This window comes from Nelusetta ayraudi, unplaced genomic scaffold, assembly GCF_046127955.1.
Source record: "Nelusetta ayraudi isolate G7.1 ecotype Tasmania unplaced genomic scaffold, CSIRO-AGI_Nayr_v1 ptg000181l, whole genome shotgun sequence".
Classification (NCBI taxonomy): domain Eukaryota; kingdom Metazoa; phylum Chordata; class Actinopteri; order Tetraodontiformes; family Monacanthidae; genus Nelusetta; species Nelusetta ayraudi.
This window is the reverse complement of record NW_027466230.1, coordinates 637,287-659,505: the sequence shown is the minus strand read 5'-3', so window position 1 is coordinate 659,505 and position 22,219 is coordinate 637,287. Positions and strand designations below refer to the sequence as shown.

Below are 22,219 nucleotides of genomic sequence, written 5' to 3'. Positions count from 1 at the left end.
CTCCAATGGGTGGGACCCAAAAGAGCTGCTGTATGTTAACGGGAATTGTACCAGTGTCCAAGCCCTGGGAGCGGAGCTTGCAGTGATCCATCTGTGAATGTGCTCACGGCCCCAGCACTTGGCGCTGTCACAGCAGACATGTGAGGGAGACTCTGGGTTGGCCTCTGCATGGGAACATGACTATACATCTCCAACAGCCAGCACATTCTGTTCCCCCACAAATGTGCATTGCTGTATAACAGACACAATTGAGAAACCTATCTATCTATGTACCTATCTATCTATCTATTTGTAAATTATTTTCATCTAAGAATAATCTCTTTTTCAAATAATACGTAAAATTGTTTGCCAGGATGTGTAAAATAAAGTGTATTTAAAAGTAAAAGTCTATCTATCTATCTATCTATCTATCTATCTATCTATCTATCTATCTATCTATCTATCTATCTATCCATCCATCCATCTATCTATTTGTCTATCGTTCTGTCTGTCTCACACTGCAATATTTCAAGCTTTGTAAACTGTTCTCTCATGTGCAGCCAAAGTTGTTACAATTTTAATAATACTGACCACCCAGTTATCCACTGTTTCATCACTTCACAAGGATGTCTGGCAACACTTCCTCAACAACAAGGGGAGATTCCTTCACACCTCCATCATGCTTGAACCCAGACTCTTACCTCACATGGCCACGGTTTGCTGTTGAAAGCACCACGGCAATCCGCGCCGTGCAGGACTTGCTCCTAACAGCGTATCACCAAGTAAAGTGAAATATGGATTCCTGGCTTAAACCCTTGTTCGGTTTTTCAGAGCCCTTCTTCAAAAGGTTTCTATTTTTAACCCGGACTTTCGGCACCTTTATCCGTCTTTATCTAAGATCTTTCAGTTTGAAGTGCAGGCACAAAAGACCGGGGACAGGACCAGGACGAGATGAGATGTTAACATCGATAACAGTCTTCCACCATGTACCATTGAGTAATCTCTGCGGGGTCTTATGCATTGACAGCCAGGGCTGTGGAGAGGAAGAGGGTCGACAGAGAGAAAACAGTTGGGACGGTCCCAGCTGTGATAACTCCGAAGATGTCTTGTGTGTTTTCGCACTCGTTGGTTTGTCGTCTTTAATAAACAAACCCAGAGTGGTGAGAAAGCATTCAGGGGGGACCACACAGGTCTCGCAGGCTCACAGCGGCTCACAAATCCACGACCCGCATCCGGAGAGTTTCTCTGCGCTGATATATCGTTAAGCGGCTGGGAGAAACATACAGGCACACATGTTGGGAGGGCGGGTTTCAGCTGACTGTGTCTCAAGAGAGGCGGGGAGCAAAGCCTATGTGGGATAGGAGGAGGGAGAGAAGGTCATAAATAAAGCGGCCAGGCAGGACGAGACAAAAGTATGACTAAAGACCGTGTGTGTGCATCATTTTTATGGCTCCGCATTGTCAAACGTCCGTGTATCAATTCAGCGCTTAAGCCAACAAGGCTGCAGAGTGACCACACCTCCGTTTTATCACAGTGTGCAAGTACATTTGCCAATATAAATCTGAAACTCTCCGTTCCAGCTCAAATTGATACCTTAACACTGACAATATAATTTAAGGAAAACACATTCACTCGAAACTGTGTGACCAAAAACTATATCATAGAAAGGGCTTGGAGCGAGTGGCAGCGCGTGTGTATCAAATTTACTTTTAAGTCTGTGGTTCAAAAGAGGACAGATGGATATGTGATTGAATCAAGGCTTGTTTTAAAAACACGTGTTTTCTGCTCAATGAGATGTGCTTGTAATTCTCAGGGGCTTCGTCGCATCTGCTGGTCTCCCAAGGAAAATCATTTGGCAAATGGGAGCCCGTTTAGGGCTGTGAATGGTGATGGGCTGAGGGTCGGGGGGTGTGGTTTCAACCATGCTATGCAACAATAAAAGGCACTTGTCTGAACCTCTGAGGAGCCCAAACTTTTCCAGTAGCACCACAGGCGGCGGCTGCTCCAAGGCAGACAGAAGGAGGGAACAGTCAGGTGATTGAAAATTAACAAGAGCAAAGAGTGTTCAGGTTAATATTTTAGCTTTGTTAGCTTTGTATTTTTCCGTTCAAAGTGAAAAGGGCCTAGAGAGAAAATGACGAGTCTGCTGTTCATCACAATAATCTCCCTGAGCCTGGCAACCAGTGCATACGGTCAGTTTTGGAGCGCACAAACAGAGCAACCAGTATATCCAGCAGGTAAGTTTTAACTTTTCTTTTTTTTTTTTCATTTTATTTTGTATTTTACCAGCGCACAGGTGTATTTGAACATCTTTTGTGAATGCATGTGGATTCACAGGAGATTACGCGCTGATGATCTGTATGAGGGGCCAGCTTCAGCTTGTTTAACAAGAGGGTCATTGTATCAGTAGGTGACAGAGTCGTCTCTGGGGTAACGCAGACACAGACCTAGTGTGACTCGCCATTCAATCACTGATTTGCATGGATGTGAGTGCTGCACTGACCGAAAACTGCAAACCCCTCAGTCTCCCACTAGGGCTTGCTTCTTGCAGTCCTGCACAGTGGAACACATTCAAAGAACTGCTCTTAAAAAATTACTCACAGACGTGCCAACGTATAAAGATGAGCTTAAGTGCACGCTGCAAAAGCTACACGAGAGCCCCGAGGCCGAAAAATTCAATAATCTCCAGAGTTAAGTCTTGACCTTATACCATTTATCTGTCAATATTGAGTCATTTGCAGTCTGGACACTTGCAAGCAGAAAGCGAAAACCCTAAAAAGTCATCATGATGCAACGGTTGCTGCAACCGCAAGCGGTGAACTGCTCTAAAAATACATCCACTGCCGTGATGTCAGGGAAAATGAGACTTGGCAGGCCACGCTGGAAGCCCTTATGTGTGATATTCGACTCCCTTCCAGCGTGCCGCTCACACTGACTCGCTACACGTCAAGTACACGTCTCAGCTCTCCTTCCAACGAGACGGTTGGCTCGTGTGCAAGAGGATTTACTCTAGGAGGAATTGGGTTTTTTCTGGGAATTTTTTTTTTTTTGCTTTGTTTTTCTCCCACCCTTCCGTTCTCAATTGCTGATGTGCATCTGAGTCAACCGGCTCGGTTCTTGAGTAGAGCTTTTGTAAGGCATGTGAAGAGTGTACTTTCTGCCTTCCTGTCCTTGTACCCACTGACTCCCCCTGGCAGTGGGACCCTCTGGGCACCCTGACAGAAGTGGAGCTCAGATTTACCACCGTAGCCAAACGTACCACAGGCTGAACAGCAGCAAAATGACTGCTAGTGACTGAAGATTGGCCCCATTGCCACGGTTGGGTGGGAGATGGACAGTTATGGGGTTTGGGGTTTTGTTCTACGTGCAAATTAAAGCCGTGTTGATGCATTTGCGCGTACTTGCAGAACACCAGCTGATGTTTCCATGTGTGCGCCCTTGTGAGCAATACACTCCCACCAGACTGTGTATGTGCGCCTGTTCTGCATGACAGAGAGTGGGATGTGGTTTATTAGAATTGGTGGGCTGGAGTGAGCCTGCTGTGTTTGTCCTTGCTGCGCTTGTAAATTCTTTCAGCGTATTGACTCACGCTGGCCTGCAACAGAATCGCCTCCGTTAAACACTACGCTGGGGTTGGGTTTACGGTTAGGGTTAGGTTTAGTATTGGGGTTGGGGTTAGGGTTTAGGGAGAGGCAGGGTTTGGGGGTGGGGCAAGGGTTAAGGCTGCGGTCGGGCGGGGTTAGGATTAGGATTGGGGAAAGGGTTAATTTAGGGTTTCGGTTGGAGTTCGGCTTTTTTTTACCCAATTTTCAGACTTGTTGAAATTTTGTTTTCTTTCCCTTTTTTCATGTTAAAACACAATAGAACAGTCTTCCCTGCGAGTTTTGGGCTGATCTGAGTCTCTTGTTTTTTGCCCGGTCAGTGACAGTGCCCATAGGCGAGAACAGTTGCAGAGCCTCTTGGCTGCGATGACTTCCATTCTTTCATCAACAGGGGATTTCATGAGCCTGTTCAACTTTTTTTGCTCCCTCAGTAATTTCAGTTGGCAAATATTTTGCGCGGGGATTTATTACCTTATTACACTCCTGTAGATTCAGAATATAAGTCACTTAGAGAAGTAGGAGGGTTGTAGCGTTGCTGTACATTTACAATTCATCCAGCAGATGGTTTCAATCACTCATCAACGCAACCGTTAACAGAAGGAGAGGGAATTCCTCTTGGTCATATAATGCCAGGCAGCCTTTTTCCTGCAGCTGCAAGTTTGTTTGATTTGTTTTGTTTCAGTTTTTACTGTCCTGCACATGTTCATTCACTTATCTGCTCGACTTTGTTTTGATTCCCAGCACAAACATTTTAAGCCCTGCTAAATTGTTTGATGGGCCATTGATTCATAAATCTGACATTTCGCTACAAACTAATCTCAGGCAGCATTTTGCGAATAGGATGTGGTTTAGGATACAAACGATAAATACAAAAGGGGGGCCCCTTTCTTGTTCTCAATAGGTTGGGCACACATAACCGGCTGTGGTTTTATGGGTAAATTCGTCCCACATGGTCAGCTCTTGTGGGAGTAGTGTCGGTAAATGTCGGCGGAAGATCGAGCATGGAATTACTGTAAATGTAATTATCTGGCTGTCTGCAACTAATGCCTCTTGGCCATGGATCAAGTTTGAAATCCATATATGCAAACTGCAAGCTCCTTTATGAACTTATATATTTGATTTCATGACTCTTTTCACAAAATAATGTTCAACTGCTACTTACCGCTAGTTACGAATTGAAAGAACAATGTTTCCAGGAGTGAATACAATAAAGCCTCTGTTCTGGTCTCTCATACAGCCCCTCTTTAACACTGGAAACTTCTTGCTCATAAATACTGTAAGGTTACACATGCGGTGATCCGGTGTTGTCGTCAGCATCACTTTCATCTTTGCCAGGGAGGTTGATGACCGGCTTAGTCATCCTTGGTACCTCATAATTCAATCACCCTCTGTGCAATTGCTACTCATGCTGCGACTTTATGAGGCTGTGAGCAGTGAGTCATTCCTCGCCAACAGAAAGGAATCTGTCCAGGCTACTTATAAATACCACTTTTAAAGGCATCGGCAATTAGTGTTTTCGAGCAATGAATAAATACTTTCCAAGAAAATCAAGCTGCAAATGAGGTAAAAGGGTGTGGTGATTGGGTCTTAAGTAGCCCCTAATACATGCCAACATTTGCTGTCGAGGCTTGAAAGGTGGGCACAGAAAGTAGCGTAGGTTGGACTGGCTGGTAGCTTAGTGCTGTCAACAGTGTCTCAGCTAATTAAATCCTTTTCCAAGACTGTAATTCTGAGAGTCTGACTAGGCTATGTGTTATGTTAGCATGACAAATTTAAGAGTTTTTCCTGTGTTTGTGTGGGTTAAACTAAACTTAGATAGGAGTTTTTCCTATGAATAAGGGTAGACATTCCTGCGTGCAAGATGATCTACATAGGTTCCTGCATTTAATTTCAAGGCGCTGGCCACAAGTGTGCTGAAAACATAGGGTTTACAATTTCATAACTTTTGGGCTGCTTGTGCATGAAGGCTTGTTACTCCAGTGTGCGGTGGTGGACTTTCCTGGGTTGCATCCACACATCCATCTGCTTATTATCATTACCAGACTCTTGGTAACTGTGCATGTTGTTATCTAAGCAAACCCTTTGAGCTCTTAGGGAGGGGAACCAATGGCCAGTTACGGAAGTTTGGTAAGTAAGTGAGGACACCAAGCAAAATGATTGGCGTGGGCCTCAGTTAAAACTGGCAACACATGTATGAACACCTCCACAAAGAGACTTTGAGCAATTTTCACTGGTTCACATTACACCTTTAAAGGTTTTTACGTTGCACCAAGTAGCATCAACACTAACAGAGATCTCAATAACTTATAGTTATGTTTTCTCTTTCTTTCCACAGTCAAGATTCTAGCTTTCCTCGGTGACAACATCACGCTGCCCTGCCAGCTCCACCACACGGACACCTCATCCTTCGGCAATATCGGCATCCGGGTGAAATGGACCAAGGTGGCAGAAGATGAATCCCTGAATGAGGATGTGCTGCTTTCAATGGGGTTCCATAAGAAGACCTATGGAAGATTCGAGGACCGCGTTTTCTTGTCAGACAGCGACAGTAGCAGCGCCTCTCTGATAATTACCGAGGTCTCCAAGGAGGACGCCGGAAAATACCATTGTGAGATCATCAACGGAATGACAGACGCCGTCCAGGAGGTCATCTTGGATGTGGAAAATGGTTTAAAGGATGGTAAATGTTCCATTATATCTTGCTTCTAGACTATGGAGGCACTTGACATTTCATTGAGTTGCTGACAAAAAACAATTCAGAGAAGAAGGCGGCTTTTGTTGATTTATCCCAGCTGTTCCACTATGATCGCATTAGAATACAGATTAGCATGGGAAAACAAAAACATATTTTCCCATCTCATTTCAGCCCATGTGCACTCGCACCTTACTTAGTCATCACATTTTACAATAATGCGTCGACTGCATTGTATTCCTTTTTGAAATGCATCGCTCAGAGAGGAACTGCTTCCCATTGCAAGTTGGGGTCATTTGCATATTCATACATGCGATTCCCGAAACCATGCTGCACGGTGACACACTTAATCATTGCAGTGTGTGAGAGCTCCGCTCCCACCCACCCTCTGGTGGTGTTTTTCTTTTCTCTCACGTGTGATGGAGAGGGCTGCAGGGTTGCAATACCAAGACCCATAATGAATTGCATTCAGGATTGCAAAGGAAAGATCCATGATTGAGTGAGCCAGTTGAGCACAAATGTTATAACATTGTAACAATATCCTACATCCTCTGACATAAATCCAAATATTAAGTGGCAAGCCAGCATAATAACCAGTTTGTCTCATGGCTTCTGCCTCACTCAGGTGTTGTGTTCCCCTACTCCCCCAACACTGGCCGCTACAACCTGAACTTCACCGACGCTGTGGAGGCCTGTGCCGAGCAAGGTGCCGTGGTTGCAAGCCCCGATCAGCTGCTTGATGCCTGGAGAGACGGCCTGGACTGGTGCAACGCTGGCTGGTTGAGCGACGGCACAGTCAAGTATCCCATTGTCCACCCCAGGGGGGCCTGCGGCGGCACCAGCAACGGGCCGGGCATCAGAAGCTACGGCCGTCAAAACCGACAGAGCACCTATGATGTGTTCTGCTTTGCCTCTGCCCTGAAAGGTAGGATTTGAGATTCGTGATGCTTTTTTGTTTGTGCCACAAATCAATTGTCAGGTTGCATTTTTGCTGACTCGTTGCTCGCTCTGCTTCCAGGGAATTTTTACTGGCTGGTTCAGCCCGAGAGGCTGACGTTTGCGGAGGCTGCTCAGGCGTGCTTGGATGACGGCGCCGAGATTGCCAAGGTGGGCCACATTTTTTCCGCGTGGAAGCTCGAGAACTACGACCGTTGTGATGCCGGCTGGTTGGCTGATGGAAGCGTCCGCTACCCGATCTCCAGGCCCCGCAAGAACTGCAGCCCCTTAGAGGCTGCGGTGCGCTTCGTGGAATTTCCCGACAAAATGCAAAAGTCTTACGGTGTTTACTGCTTTAAAGCCGAGCAGTAACGGGCTGTTACGATGGGGAATCTTTCACCACCAAAGAGCAGCAACGGTGACAACCAATATACCCGTAAATACAGCATATGCGCTTAGATCTTAACTGGCATCAACCTTTTTGAAACTGTGATAAACATTTTCCACTCTTGAACAAACATTTTGGAAATCGTACATCTAAAGAATAAACACATTCATTCAAGTTTCCAACATCTCCAAACATGTTAGCTAAATTAAAAATATGGTGCATGCCATTATACCTCAGAAGTACCATGGACCGGAATCAAGTGTACCAACACCGAGTTAAAGCTGCACAGTAAACCATTTTTTTAGACACTCGTCGGTGTGACAAAACTCCATTCTATCAGGTGTTACAAGGTAGTAACAACAATACTGTGCAAAACCTACCTGTCTACATGTTACCTAACTGCTTTCAACAGCCAAAATATGTGCATCCCACTTTTCCAAGCAACTAATAGAACAATCTCAGCAAGAGTGTGACGCCACTCCCAGTTCTGACTTCTGAGGTGAATGGAAGGCACCAAAATAAACAGTTATCGTGTGTGAGTGATGTGACAGAGACAGGAATTTGATGGCTACAAGTTCAACTTTGTCTTCCACAGCTAATTAAAAAAAGATTGTGTGAAGTTGAAGACTTAGAGCATTTTGCAGATAGGGAATATGTGCTGCTTTTGACTTTGTCTACAGATGATTTCAGATATGTTAAGAAAAAAAAGGTGGCCAGCAGTGGGGAGCTGTGAGGATTAATGTTAATACAGTGATTAGCTGATCTCCTTTTAATCAGAACGTTGCCTTCACCTCTTCAGCCGAAGTTCCCAAAATGAATGTAAATGATGGACTGTGACCTATTCTGCAATGACAGCTCCTAGATAGACCCTGTACTGAAAATAAGAATTAAAATTAAGATGCTTTCTTTTCTGTTGTATCCATATTCTTCTTTTTTTTTAAAGTCGCTATTTTTTTTCCACTGGTGTTTTTAACATTTATATTTTTCAGAGCAAAACCCCATTCAGACCTTAGAAACAGAATAAAGTGCTGATGTTTTTCTTTAACACTTGACTAGAAAATAAACCAGAATTGATAGCAGCTGTTTAATGGTAGGAATTGTCTTGTTGTGGCAACAGTAAAGACGGTTTCTCTCAAGTCAGCCGGCAGTCTGAACAACAATCAATGAATCACTATACTGACTGCACAGTGAGTAGATGTAGGAAATGTGCTTGGGAATGAGAAAATGAAATCTGTAAAAAAAAGGGAACATCCAGGATTTATACACAAATACCCACACTGCTATTTGTCTCATCCTATGCACTGACATATGGTCCATACTGCAGGTTTTGTGTACAATGCATTTGCACATGCAAAGCGTCTTCTCTTCTCATGTCTCTTCTCATGCACTCATACTTCACTTGTGCATGAACCAAGACTCAAAGTATTTTTGTATCTTATCAACATGTACCTTTTTTCTCGACAAAACTGGTTTGAAATAAAGACCATTTCAACTCATTATGCCCCCTTTCTTTTTTTTTACAACAATGAACACTTTTGTGTCTCCATGTGAAGCAAATCAACATGAATTATGTGGTGAAACAAAAGTTTGAGTGGAGATTTAAAAAACTATTGTTTAAGCTGCCATGGCCTGCAGCCATAAGTCTGTGTTACTGGGAGGATTTTAGATGAAACCCTCAAAAACATTGCTTTATTCATTGCCATTTTTTCCTTTGCATTCAGCACCAGGCTGCATGCCAACCTTAAGGTTTAACAAAGGGAACAAAACCACAGTACTTAAAAGTGTTAGTGGGGATGCATGGGAATTAGGTCAGGTTTGAGACGGAAGGGGAAAAGGAACAGTGGGACCAGACTATCGTAAATGTGGTTAAACCCATTAATGCAGCTTTATAGAAACTGTGGGAGAGATCAGGCAAGACACTTCCAGCAAATAGGCTAATACAAAGGAGACAATGTGTAACTTAGGAAAAGGGTATGTTGACATAAGGTACAATAAAATACACAAACTTGTGTTTTTAGATCAAATTGCTAAAGAAAGAGAAAAAAAAAACTTAGTAGGTCTCTCTGCAGAATAGATAAACAGGCCTCAGCATTAACATTTGCAATGTCCTTTGCGACACTATGGCGCAGTGCTTAGCGCTGCCGCCTCACAGCAAGAAGGTCGTGGGTTCGATTCCGGGGCCCGGGCCTGGGAACTTTCTGTGTGGAGCATGCATGTTCTCCCTGTGTCTGCGTGGGTTCTCTCCGGGTTCTCCGGCTTCCTCCCACACTCCAAAAACATGCATGTGAGGTCAATTGAACATTCTAAATTGTCCATAGGTGTGCATGTGAGGGTGAATGGTTGTTTGTTTCTATGTGGCCCTGCGATGAACTGGCGACTCCTCCAGGGTGTCACCCTGCCTTCGCCCTAAGACAGCTGGGAGAGGCTCCAGCAGACCCCCGTGACCCTGAATAGGAATAAGTGGGTATAGAAGATGAATGATTGAATGTCCTTTGCCACCATTAGATGCAACTCAATGTTCTGTACAAGGAGATGAATGAAACAAACTTACTGTGGGAAAAAAATTCCGTGGCTGCTGGTTGCAGGAAACATTTTCAAACATTGGAGTAATTCATACGACCTTTTGGGGTTCTGGTAAATTAAATACCTTTTTTTTTTTTTTTTTGAAGAAGAAGAAGAAGAAACACTCTGGAGTATTGAGTCAATAGTACACCATGCATCCAGAGGAGCCTGTGGCAGCCACAAAGAAACAGTTCCTTTCCAAAACAAACCTAGACAGTTTGTGAAATTCTGTTGAGACCTGGCTCGAGAGATCTCAGTTTTTCCCCGCTGTTCACCCATGAGGCATCTGCATTTCATGAGGCAAGAATGCACCTTTTACTCTCGCTGGGGCATCCAGCCTTTAATCATATACTGGGTCTTCTTTAATGACAGAGTGGGAAGTCACAGTGAAAATCACAGCAACACTGGCATTCACAAAGATCACAGGGGCCACTTTGTTCATACAGCCTGCTAATTGTGCCCTGTCCTGTATGAGCCACTATCGCTGGAGATGTTGAATTATAATGTGCTTTAAAAGCCATTAAGTGTTTTTAATTTTCACAGGATACATGCCACAATACAAAAAAAAGAAAAGAAATGTTTGCGTGTCTAGCGTGCAATATATGCCACTTTCCGATTGCACTGTTTTTATAATATCAATTATTTTTCGGTGATTCTGCTTTGCCACTTCCTGTTTTGTCTTCTGCCGAGTTTGTTCACACAATATTTAAATTCCGCAGGGTCGTGCGTAGCAAAGGGTAAAACACCAATTTATTTTACAGACGGAGAGCAGACTTAGTTTATGGCCTAGTCTAATAGCACATCCTGCTGGTAACACTACGGTACTACAGAGGTTAATATACGGCGCTGCAAAGGGAGCAGCTCGAACGAAGGGGGTAAAAATGACAATAATGATTTTGCCAAATCGGGTGATGTCGGTGGAAATAATTTCAAGGAAAGCTTCAAAAAATTCCATGGATATCACAGCATAATACTATTAACCCCAATGCCTGTGGTCAGGCAACTATAGAAACTTCAAATGCAATTATTATATCATATCCATATATTTTATTTCTTTGGTGTTTTAAAGCAGGGGGACAACATTAAAAAATAAACACAAATATTCAACATTCACATTTTAAAATAGGAATAAAAAACAGACTATTATAAATATAAAATGGTATTAAATGCAATAGTATTCACAAGCAGGAAAAGCATAAAAACGTTTCTTTTTTTTTCATTTAAAAGTGAGCAAGACAAAACGCAACCGTCCACATCAACTTATATTTTGTTAACTTTAAAAAAAACAAATAAACGAAAACAAAGTATTGCAGCCGTTGGGGCCTATCCATAATCTTTGGTCCACTGCTGACATTATAATGTAAAAATGCATGACTCTTCTTCCTGTTTTTCATCCCGCTTAGACAGTCCGTGATCGTGGCTGATCTCTTGTTGTACGACAAATGCAAATAAGCGCGGAACACTGCTGGTCCAGGTGACGGCATCCCGTTTCACTGCTGAGTGTCAAACATGTAACGAAAGCAGCAGCAGTTTCAAAATAAATTAGACGCATCTTTGCCAAAAGAGCCTTTAACGTTCAAGTCTTTTTGAGTGTTTCACACAATACATTCTCTCCATGGCTGGTTCCACGTGACCGCAGTGAAAAAAAAAAGAAAAAGAAGAAAAAAGACAGGCGTGCAGAAGGCAACAACGGCAACAGGGTGCGACTTTTAATATGGCGAGGATCACAGCTACTGGAAACATGGTGACAGATCTAATTGGAGGTTATGTGCAAAGCAAAAACAAGCAGAAAAAATATATAGTCTATCTGAAAGATGTGTGTTTAAAGCAGTTGATGGACATTGGTTTCTATTAGAAGATAATGGCTTTGAAAGACTCTTTTATATAAAATTGAAACGTGGTGCCACACAAAAAGAAATCTTTTAAACCGAAGGCACAATTTGTTTTGACCTTTGGTCTGTGGAAATGTGTCCATGTGCATTTATCTTGACAAAACAAAGATGACATTCAGTTTTCTGGTGGAAGCAGTTCTATGACTCATTTGACTGATATGTTAAACAACAAGCCTCCCACTCAATTGGAAATTGAAAGAAAATCTCCTCTCAAAAGCAGCGAGATCACGCCTCAAAATAAGATGGGTCCCTGCGCTGGACTGAGTCTGGAGAGTGGAGAACGATTCTTAATTAAGGTTTTTAATCTTAAGAATATGTTGGCTTACTGTTTAATCATGAGCCAGATCCATCAGTAGCTACGACCAGATGAAGTTCTAAAAAATCTTTGAACTTCAATGTCTTGATATTGGCGCAAACACACAGCCGAAATAAGGCGGACCCCACTGTCAAGGCACGCAGGGGGATGATGATCACTCTGGCATCCAAGTAAAACCACATCAACATCATCTATTACATAAATAAGCGCTATAATGTTACATCAGCTGTTACCCATGAAAAGGGGACATTTAGGGTGATAACAGAGTCGGTGTATAAAAAAAAATCACTCTACAAGCGAGGACTGATTGTTGTTTTTTTTAACTGTGAAAAGGGTCAAGGAAGTTACTTTATTTCATTTATTTTTCAAATTTTCCAGTAGCCAGCTGAAAACATTTCACCCACCTTGGTACAGATATAAAACCATGTCCTGTGACAGTCATGTGACAATGTATCTTTAAGGCACTTCTACGGATTCCATCGTCATCCAAAATGCAAGAAAATGGTCCTCTGGGTTTCTATGAAAGGTGTTTTCTCCTGTGCTTTTTCCACAGAGAATCCTTTTCCCGTTTTCCAAACAAGCGTCTGTCCTTGTGCTATCGTCTGGGGCCAGCGCTGGGCCCCGTCACACGGCTTTCACTGCCTCCTCTTCCTGTGCGCGGTTCGGTCTCTCTTCGCCCGGTGGCGGGGACTGCGAAAGACCAAGGCCTCCTCGGGCCACCTCCTGAAATTGTTGACGCTGTAGAGACCGCCGTGGTGGTGCTTCCTGATGTAGCTCCTCTGGTAACTCGACGCTGGCGGAGAAAAGAGACTTGCCTGTTAGCGCTGACCGGCGGTCAAAGAGTCTCGTCAAGGTGCGATCAGTTTGCTGCACTTACGAGTTAGGCAGGTGATCTTGGGGATGTCCCAGTGTCCGTTCCCACGGCAACGGATTGTGGGAGGGTGCCGCTGGATGAATCCTTTCTGACACTGGTACCTCACGAGAAAGTTGATTTCGTATCTCTCGCGCTTCTGTCCAAAGCTGCGCGCGTTCTCCACCAGAGGGGGTTGGCTGCAGGACACTGGAGACGCAGTGAGGTTGGGAAGCGTTTAAATTTGGTGGAAACTTGAGCGGAATTTTTTTTCACCAGAGACACTTTGGTGCCGGCTGCGCTCATACCTGTTCCCTTTTTGCAAGTGAAGGTGAGGTGGTAGTTGCACGGCACGTCGTTCCACTGGCCGTCCTCGTGCCATATCATGACGACACAGTCCTCGCCCGAAGTGAAGAAGCTGTCAGGCTGGTTGGGCCTCCAGTACTCGAATTGCTGATTATGTAGAAGAAGGAGAAGATGGTGAACGACGCGTTTGTGGCTTTGTTTGCGTAATGGAGTGGCGTCACGCCTGAGACACCAATATGCCAGGTGTTTGCCAATCAGTTCGTATGAAGCCACTAGAGTTGCCAACCGCCCCTTAAAATACAGAATTGTCCAAAGTTGTCTTGAACGTAAATTTATTCTCGACGCAAACTCACGTTGGTTTCCATAGAGTTTGGGTTCAAAACTCTAATCTACGTAGCTGCGGGCAATAACACCACGCAAAGCTATTCACAACAGCAGCGTAGCTTTGCGTCGAGGAGGTCATGAATCAGGATCGCTTGTTCGTTTTAGCTTTATTATTTAATTCCTTTAAAAAATACATCCAATTAAATGATTTTAATACAATAACATTCAGCTTATTTCTGTTTTAAGTTATGATTTACCACGACTGACGAGCCGCTGACCTGCGATGGTCATGGCCCTGAGCACCGCGGGAGGTGTCCTTTATTTTTTTGAATAAAAGTTGGCAACACTAGATGCCACCGATTCAATAACAAAAATACACACAGTAGACACAGGGCCACTTCAGGTCGGTCTAAGTCTCACAGTATAGCCAACTAAAATGATATGGTGGAAAGCAAAAGTCGGGAGATTCGCAGTAGGGCCCCACCCTGGTTGTGATTTCAGACAATGGCCACAAGAGGGTGTAACAATATTCTGGGGGACACTCCTAACTCAGCAAATCAGTCAAATTATCATCAATCAGTTTACACCCCACAGGGCACCAAAGCACATGATGAAGTGGGATAATACAGGCCTCATTTTGTTTTAACATTGACTCTCCATACGCTGGTGTACCCACAGGTACTGAACCCGAGCTCTTTAATAAAATGGGAAATCAATACGTCCCATAATTACACCGTGCAGTGTAACACGTGCAATTCTGAAGGAAATGGATCTCTCCACAGGAGCACAAATGTCCACTCGAGAACTTTAATCCGCCGTACACACAGCTGTGGTGCTGTGGGGCAGTCGCGCAGGAAACTGATGCTACCTGTAGTCTTTCAGCGCTCTCCGGGCTCACACATTGTGTTCAAAGTGGTGCAACCTCCGAACACTCACTCCACTCCTCCAGTCAAGCCCTGGGGGCTCTGCTCCTCTGTTATTATGGTTTGCAAACACACACACAGCCACTTCCTGCTCAGCTCACTTCAAGCTAACAAATGGGTGACCCATTGACGGCACACCAGGCCTGCGCACTCCTCAAAATAATCAAACAAACTTTGATCGCCCCTTCCACACACGCACGTACGCACACACACACACACACACACACACACACACACACACACACACACACACACGTGCGAGGCATCCGAGTGTACACAGACTTCAGTGTCACTGCCCTCCTGCCAATCCTCACCCCCCCCCCCCGACCTCCCTATTCATTTCTCAACCGATTCTCACTAAATCTAGTAGTTGGAAATATTCTTACTATCTGAATGCGCTGAGCTCGGCCACCCACTCAGAACCCCTGCGCTGCGTTTATCCATTTTCCTTGACCAAGCACAGGTGCTGTCCATCTGTTAGTCCGCCTGCCTGGTGGCCCTGCTCCCGGGTGGCAGCCTGCTGCTCCGGTCCTCAGATATGTGCGGGGGTTGTCAGGGAACTGTACCTGTCTGCGCCTGCCAAACTCTCCTCCGCACCCTGTCGCTCACACCCTCAACAGCCTTCAATCTTTCAGCTGGACAGGGGTCTCCACAGGCGACCCCAGCTTATCCTTTAATCCCCAGGCTGACTCTGTGCTTACTCTATCTCTGCTTCCCCAGGGTAATCTCTAAGACGACATCAGTCTCTACAACACAGATGCACTCAGTAATTAGTCTTTTTTTTCCCCCTGTCAAGTGACGGGGATATCCAGCATCTACAGCCACCGCGGCAAACACAGCCCCACACAGCTGCTGTATCATAAATTCCTCTGTATCATTCCTCTTGAATTGTGGAATAAATCTCCCTCGATCGCAGCCCTCATGCATTGGTGTTGTCAAGCTTCTGATGCTCTAGTGTTATACCGAGTGAGTGGAATCTGAGTGCGTGCTGTGCATCTATCAGACTCTGGCACGGCTTGAGGTACAACATATGTATTTCCTGAAAACAACGGCTCAATTCATTGAGCAAAGATTTGATTCACTATCACTTTGAATTTGATCAGCACAGCAATATAAATAAACATCAAACCAACATTGATCATTACAATTCAATACTGATTGATTAATAATCCAGAAATGTTCACAAAAATCTATAACAATGTAACTCTGCTGGCTTTAAAAAATATTTTACCATTGTATTATTTATGAGAGAAGTACATAATTAAAATGCAGCATGATAGATGTAGAGATACTGTCATACTAGTGACAGTATTGCTGGTTAACTTCCGAAATATAATAGAAAACAAACCCCATCTTACCAAGGGGCTGCCATCAGTCCAGCGGAAGTCATTGTCATACATCTTATCATTCAGACCGATCCACTGGTAGTCGCGCCCCAGACCTGTGGGGCAAGGGACAAATATGTTTCTACAATTAAAACTATACAATCCCGTTTCTACTGTCAAAACTATTCAGATTTTTTTTTTTTTTGACTATTAAACTTTTTGTTTAAAGAGAAAATTTAAGTGAGAATTAAGAAGTGAAGGCTTTTCCGATACTCGAAAACTGGAATGCATTTAGAGAATACTCAACAGTTGTGGAAATAAGGTAAACTATTGTTTTGTTTTGTTTTTTACACAGCAGTACTTCAAACAGCTCACTGTGCTTCACATTAATCGTTACGTTTGTGGTATCTAACTTACGGTTGATGAACTGTTGCTCCTCGTGGGAGGTAACGCTGGACAGATGAGCACCATGCATGCGGCACTCCCTCTCTGCAGTTTCCCAGTTCTTCCTTTGGGGGAAGTACTTGTAGCAGTGGCCCTGAAACTTATGCCAGCCATAGCTGCAGATTTCTGTATCTGATGGGACAGTGAACAAAAAAATAATATATATACATATAAGCCAAGTAGAAAAAACACTTCTTTTTTTTTACGGAAAATACAATTCACGTAATGTGAGGTTTTTTGTTTGTTTTTTTAATTGTAAAAATTTACCTTATTCTGAACATTTATTCAATTTGCCACCTTAAATGCATCTATCTTTATGTTTCAACTGTTTGTAAGACATAAGGAAGAGCACTATTGAGGAAAACCTTAAAAAGAAAAACACTGAAAAACACCATCACTATTACTAGTGATTGTTTATGTATGTTTGAGGTGAAACAGGGTCACAATTTCTTCCTACACAATTTAGAAGAAAATTAAAGAGAAAAGCAAGATCAGGAAATGATTGCAGAACTATGACATTTTTAAGAACAAAGGAATTTATAAATAATTTCTGTATTATTTTTATTATTATTATTATCAGTCACAGTGTGCTACTTCTGAGAACTTCTCAGAATTATAATGCAATACAATGCACAGTGCATAGGATAACTTTAGTTTTTTAGTGGTATAGTTGAAGGTTTAAATCATACTGCCCATGTGAAGACTTAAAGAAATTAGTTGTGATACTCATGAACCTACACTGACCTGAAACACAGAGAAGGAAAAAAAACAAAAACAAATTAACCAACAACTTACCCTCTTCACAATGTAATCCCGAGTAGCTCGGAAGACAGACACATGTGAAGGAAGCCAGCCCATCGACACATGTACCTCCATTGCGACAAGGGTTTGACTGGCAATCATCAATATCTACACATTAAACACATAGAGTGAATTATAAATTAAAAAAAAGAGGAAAGAATTAACTCCACGGTAGTTCAACACTTTTATGATGGGCAGCACTTTACCTATTTCACATTGGTTACCACTGTAACCAGGAGCACAGCTACATCTGTGCTGGTTGCCGCTCTGGAGACAAGATCCACCATTCATACAAATGTTGTCTGAACATGGGCGTGCCGCTGATTGAAGGATTCAGAAATGAAAATAAAAGTCACAATTTGTATTGCAAATTTTTTGGGATGTCAAAAAAGAAAAAAATGATTATTGAAACTTACCAGGAATTTCTACAGTTTCTCCGATGATTGTGACACCAGAATCTAGCCTTCTTTCAGTTGTTTCCTCCCATTTCAGTGTTGGTTCCCCTTCAGTCGTTGTTGATTGTGGAGTTACATTTCTTTCTGTTTTCTGATCCTCCTCAGAAAAAATTGATGAGGTGCTGGTTCTGTATGCAGCTGTCACTGGCTGGCTTTGTGCTGGTGACACTGTTGTTGTTAACACCGTTATGCTCACAATGTCCTCTTTATCAGAGATACTTGTGGGACTAGAAAATTCCATCGCTGAAGCTGCTGTGGCATTAATCTTGTATACAGTCTGAATTTCATCTGCAGTCTGCTCCTCCATAATGTCAGTATCTGATGATTTGGTCGTTGTCATCGCTCCAGACCCAATGCCAGAGGTCACAAATGCACTGACAGGGCTGACCGAGCCACTCTCAGCCCTGGTACTACTGAGGAAAGGCGCCTTGGTTGTTAAAGGTAGAGTAGCTGAGGCAATGTTGTCAGCTGCATCCACTTTGGCCTGAAGTGTTCCCTGTGTGGACAAAGTTTCTACTGAAGTACTCTCAGAACTAGAGGACAAAGCCTCACTGATTGGTGGTGAGATAGATGGCAAGGAACTAACGGCCGATGCTGCCAAAACAGGTGACTTTGTTGATTCTTCCGAGCTGGTGTCAGAACTGCTGCTTGAGACAGAGCCACTCTCAGTTGTTTGGGAAACAGGGTGTGCTGTGGTGAACATTTTCTCTGGTGCTGTAATTTCCTTGTTTGGAAGTGCTTCAGGAAGGTATGGGCTTGGTGCTTCATAATCTATGTATTCATAGACAGTGGATGCATTTGTTTCTTCATCACTTGAAAAAACAGGGGGTGTTGTCCTCAGTAACACACTTTGGGATGAGAATTCAATATTTGGACTGTCTGTAGGTCTAGTGTTTTCTGAGCCACCCTCTTCTGATGACCTCTGGGTAGTTCCATGTCCATGTTGAGGGGTCGGGGCCATGACCTTTTGCTCAAAGTTTTCAGGCACTGATGGTGCTACAGTTGAGAAAACATCAAAGGTAGATGCAGAGGAAATGTGTTCCGCGGCCATTGTTGTGACTAGTATTTCTGTTTCATGGCTTGCAGGTTTTGCCGTCGCATGTTCAACCACTGCATGCTCTGCCTCTTTAGAGTCCTGTGGTTCAACAGTAGGCTGCAATGTCATCATGTCTTCAGTGTCTGCTTTTTGGACTTCCTCATCCATCTTTGTGTTACCTTCAGTTTCTATGCTGGTTTCCATGGTTGCACTTTCCTCCAATGACAAGTCTGTACCACTAGTTTTCAAAGTAACAGGACTTGATAGAGAGCTAGACTCTTCCCTGGGTAAACCAGGACTAGATGTGACCAACACAGTCTTCTCAGAGTCTTTGCCGATTTGGGGATGATGTGTGAACATGACATCAGATCTGGCCTGTTGAAAAGATATTTCAGATGCTGTTGTTTCTAGCTCAGGGACAAAGGTGGTAACAAATTGAACCTTTATATCCGGTCTTGAAGTACTTGAAAGAGGAGAGATGGTGGATGCCACAATAACTTCTTTTGAGATGACAGTATCCTCTGTGCTCTGTGCATGTGCTGGAGTTAAAGTCACCTCAAGGGTGGATGATGAAACTCTTTCTGACAATGATGTTTCCTCTACTTCTGTTGGTATGTTGTGCATTTCACCTTTTTGGGGTGCTGTTGAGGATATTGAAGTGGCGAGCGCATTTTCACTCTTTGATATAATTGTTACAGGTGATATAGTTGTGGCATCTGAGAGATCGTCCCCAGACCCTTGCATTCCAGCAACATCTTTGATGATTGCCTCTGAAGGTTTACTTGTGCTGTAGGAAGAAGCTGCACTCGTAACAAATTGCATTTTTATGCTGGTGGCATGTAATGTCATTGGTTCTGTCACATAAGCATCATCAGTGGATCGATTATTGACTGTAACATCGGCAAAAGATGTGACGACTGGCTTTTCAGTGCTAAAAAGGCTGGAAGCAGTACTTTCTTCTGGTAGCTTAGTCACGTCTGTGCTGCTTTCAGTCAAGGTAACAGTTGCTTCAGCCTTTGAAACTGATGGTTCACTTAAGGTGCCTAAAACAGAAGTGAATGGGGATTTCTCTGTTTCTTGTTTGGTTTTGCTGACCATGTCAGGGCTGGATGTTGTGGACATTGTTGTAGTTTTGCTGCCATTTGGTACAAATGTAACCACACGTGACTCTTCACTAGATACCTCTTCACGAGAAGCAGCATCCAAAGTTGAGGGGGTTAGAGTAGACGGTGATAATTGAGAGGAATAAGTAACTGAGTCAGCATGAACTGCAACTGGTGTGGGAGAAAAGATAGTGGAACTGTCAGTTCCTGAGCCTTCTGGGTCCTCTGTTCCCACAAATGTTTGTGTCATTGTCACTGCTGTGATACCTCCCACTTCTTCTGTCTGGATTGGTGGGTAAAATGAGGAGGATGGAACTAAAGATATAGTATCAGCATCAATGATAGAATCATCTTTAGTCAAAATCTCAGGGGTGGGGCTGCTTTCTGTTAGGCCCTCTGTAACTGTGGAGAATAAATCTTCTTCATTCTTTGCTTCCTCTGTGAATATGATGGATGTACTGGTTGATGGCTCAGACACATGCAAGACCATGGTAGGGGTTTGTTCTGTCAGGTTTATCTGAGATTGGTCACTACTAGGAGTCATGATCACAACCTGTTGGTCTGTAACACTGTGATATACTATTGAAGGAATGGGAGTGGACGTCAATGTCATTTCATCCTGTTTATGTTCACTGCTTGTGCTTATTGTGGTAAAGTTAAATGTGATAAGATCGACAGCTATGTCTGTGTCTGGAAGTGACAAAATATCTAAGCTTGTAGGTTGCAGTACTTGATCTGCATCAGTGACAGACATATTTTCAGTGTGTATAACAGGAGGATCGCTTGCAACTGATGTGGGGAGTTCATTGCCTTGACTAACATCTCCTTCCTCTGAGGAAACTTGCTCATCAGAAGTTGTTGTTGCTGAAACAAAGATTTCAGTTTCCCCTGTTGCTTCCCCAAATGTGACACTGCCTACCACTGATGTCACTGGTTCAGGTTCAAGTTCTAATAATGTAGAAGGCAGAGATTCCAAAAGAAAGGGCTGTTTGCTTGTTTCCAAATCCCCTAGATCTAAAAACGTATGGAATGTTGTGGGAGTGGCAACGGGAGATTGTGTGCTATCAGAACTTAAAATTGACACAGTTGTTTGGGAGATCATCTCATCTGTGCTCTCCAGATGTGTTGAGGTATGCATTTCAGGTGATATTGCTGTAGGTTTCTCCGTGTCAGAAGGGGAAGCAGCAAAGTCATTTGGTTTGTGTGTAACAATATTGTCATAGAACATAAGTGTAGTTTGGTCACTGAAGGACACTGTGCTTTCCATGTGTGGGAGTTGGGTAGATGACATGAATTGCTTTATCAACTGTGTACTGGAGTGTGTTATGGATGTAGCAGTTGAAATGTCTGATGTGCTTTTGGTCTTTATTATTTCAGCTTCATCTGTGGCCACAGGATATTCAGTCTGGGGATTAGAGGTAGTTTGAATGAATATATCTGTACCAGATCCCTCTGCACTTGACTCCAAATCACCCTCTCCACTTGAGTCACCTGAGTTCTCCATATCAATGAAAGTAGAGGTTTCTTTTGGGGTCAAATCTTTGTCAGTATGTTGTGAGATTTCACTTGTGTTAGTTGTTAATTCCCTGTCGGGTAGTGTTTCCTTTACAGTATATGTTGATGCAAATGATCTATGTGTAGTTGTTGCTAAGGTTGTTGTTTCCAGAGGGTGTTGTATAGGTACTGTTGGTGCTCCTAAGGGAGTTTCAATAGTGGAGGCCAATATACCACCTCCAGAGAAGTCTTCCTCAATGGGATCACCACTTTCAGATGACACATTCATTACTGGCGATAATGGAAAAATGATTGAATCGGAACTTGACTCTGATTGTGGCATATGAGAAGTGTAAGGAGAGGAAGCTGAAGTTACATGTGACTGTGAATCTTGACTTGTCTGAGATCCAGGTGTTACTTCCAAATGATCCCCTTGAGGAGTAAGTGTTGCCCCATCCTTTGTAATCTCTATTGTTAATCCAAAAGATGAAGAAGTGATGTCTGTGCTATAATCATGTGAAACTGGTAAGGCGGTGACATTGCGAGAATCTTCTTCAGTCAGATCTGGCATAGTTGCTTGTTTTCTCCAACTTGTCGTAGCACCCACTTCGCTGTCAGGTGCGATTGGACTGGGTGTCTCAGTACTGTACAGTGATGAGGCTGCAGTCACGAACGAAGATGGCGTTAGTTTGGAAGCAGAAATTTCTTTTTTGGAAAGAGGAGCCAATGTTGGTTTTTCTGTACTAAATAATGATGAGGCTGTTGGTGCTGCCATGTCTTTGCTGATTCTC

The 22,219-nt window shown here is 43.4% G+C and overlaps 2 protein-coding genes across 2 annotated transcripts; one reads left to right on the top strand and one right to left on the bottom strand.

Moving 5' to 3' along the window:
• Positions 1–1,954: 1,954 nt before the first annotated feature.
• Positions 1,955–9,093, top strand: LOC142881076 (hyaluronan and proteoglycan link protein 1-like). The gene is made up of 4 exons (XM_076015128.1): positions 1,955–2,216; positions 5,917–6,261; positions 6,899–7,198; positions 7,292–9,093. The coding sequence occupies exons 1-4, from the start codon at positions 2,114–2,116 to the stop codon at positions 7,579–7,581; spliced, it is 1,038 nt and encodes a 345-aa protein (XP_075871243.1). The 5' UTR covers positions 1,955–2,113; the 3' UTR covers positions 7,582–9,093.
• Positions 9,094–12,810: 3,717 nt separating this feature from the next.
• On the bottom strand, positions 12,811–22,117 carry LOC142881051 (uncharacterized). The gene is made up of 8 exons (XM_076015087.1): positions 17,757–22,117; positions 17,547–17,660; positions 17,335–17,448; positions 16,513–16,671; positions 16,129–16,211; positions 13,526–13,670; positions 13,245–13,427; positions 12,811–13,160 (listed from the first exon to the last, which is right to left on the bottom strand). Exons 1-8 carry the CDS (start codon positions 21,997–21,999, stop codon positions 13,003–13,005), a joined length of 5,199 nt encoding a protein of 1,732 aa, XP_075871202.1. The 5' UTR covers positions 22,000–22,117; the 3' UTR covers positions 12,811–13,002.
• Positions 22,118–22,219: the final 102 nt, after the last annotated feature.

Excerpts from the sequence above, each read along its gene's own strand:
- LOC142881076 (XM_076015128.1), top strand. The coding sequence starts at position 2,114 with ATGACGAGTCTGCTGTTCATCACAATAATCTCCCTGAGCCTGGCAACC. Across the intron at positions 6,262-6,898 it reads GGAAAATGGTTTAAAGGATG|GTGTTGTGTTCCCCTACTCC; the intron begins GTAAATGTTCCA and ends TGCCTCACTCAG. Across the intron at positions 7,199-7,291 it reads CTTTGCCTCTGCCCTGAAAG|GGAATTTTTACTGGCTGGTT; the intron begins GTAGGATTTGAG and ends CTCTGCTTCCAG.
- LOC142881051 (XM_076015087.1), bottom strand. The coding sequence starts at position 21,999 with ATGCCAGATCTGACTGAAGAAGATTCTCGCAATGTCACCGCCTTACCA. Across the intron at positions 16,672-17,334 it reads GGGATTACATTGTGAAGAGG|ATACAGAAATCTGCAGCTAT; the intron begins GTAAGTTGTTGG and ends CTGTCCCATCAG. Across the intron at positions 16,212-16,512 it reads GGAGCAACAGTTCATCAACC|GTCTGGGGCGCGACTACCAG; the intron begins GTAAGTTAGATA and ends CTTGCCCCACAG.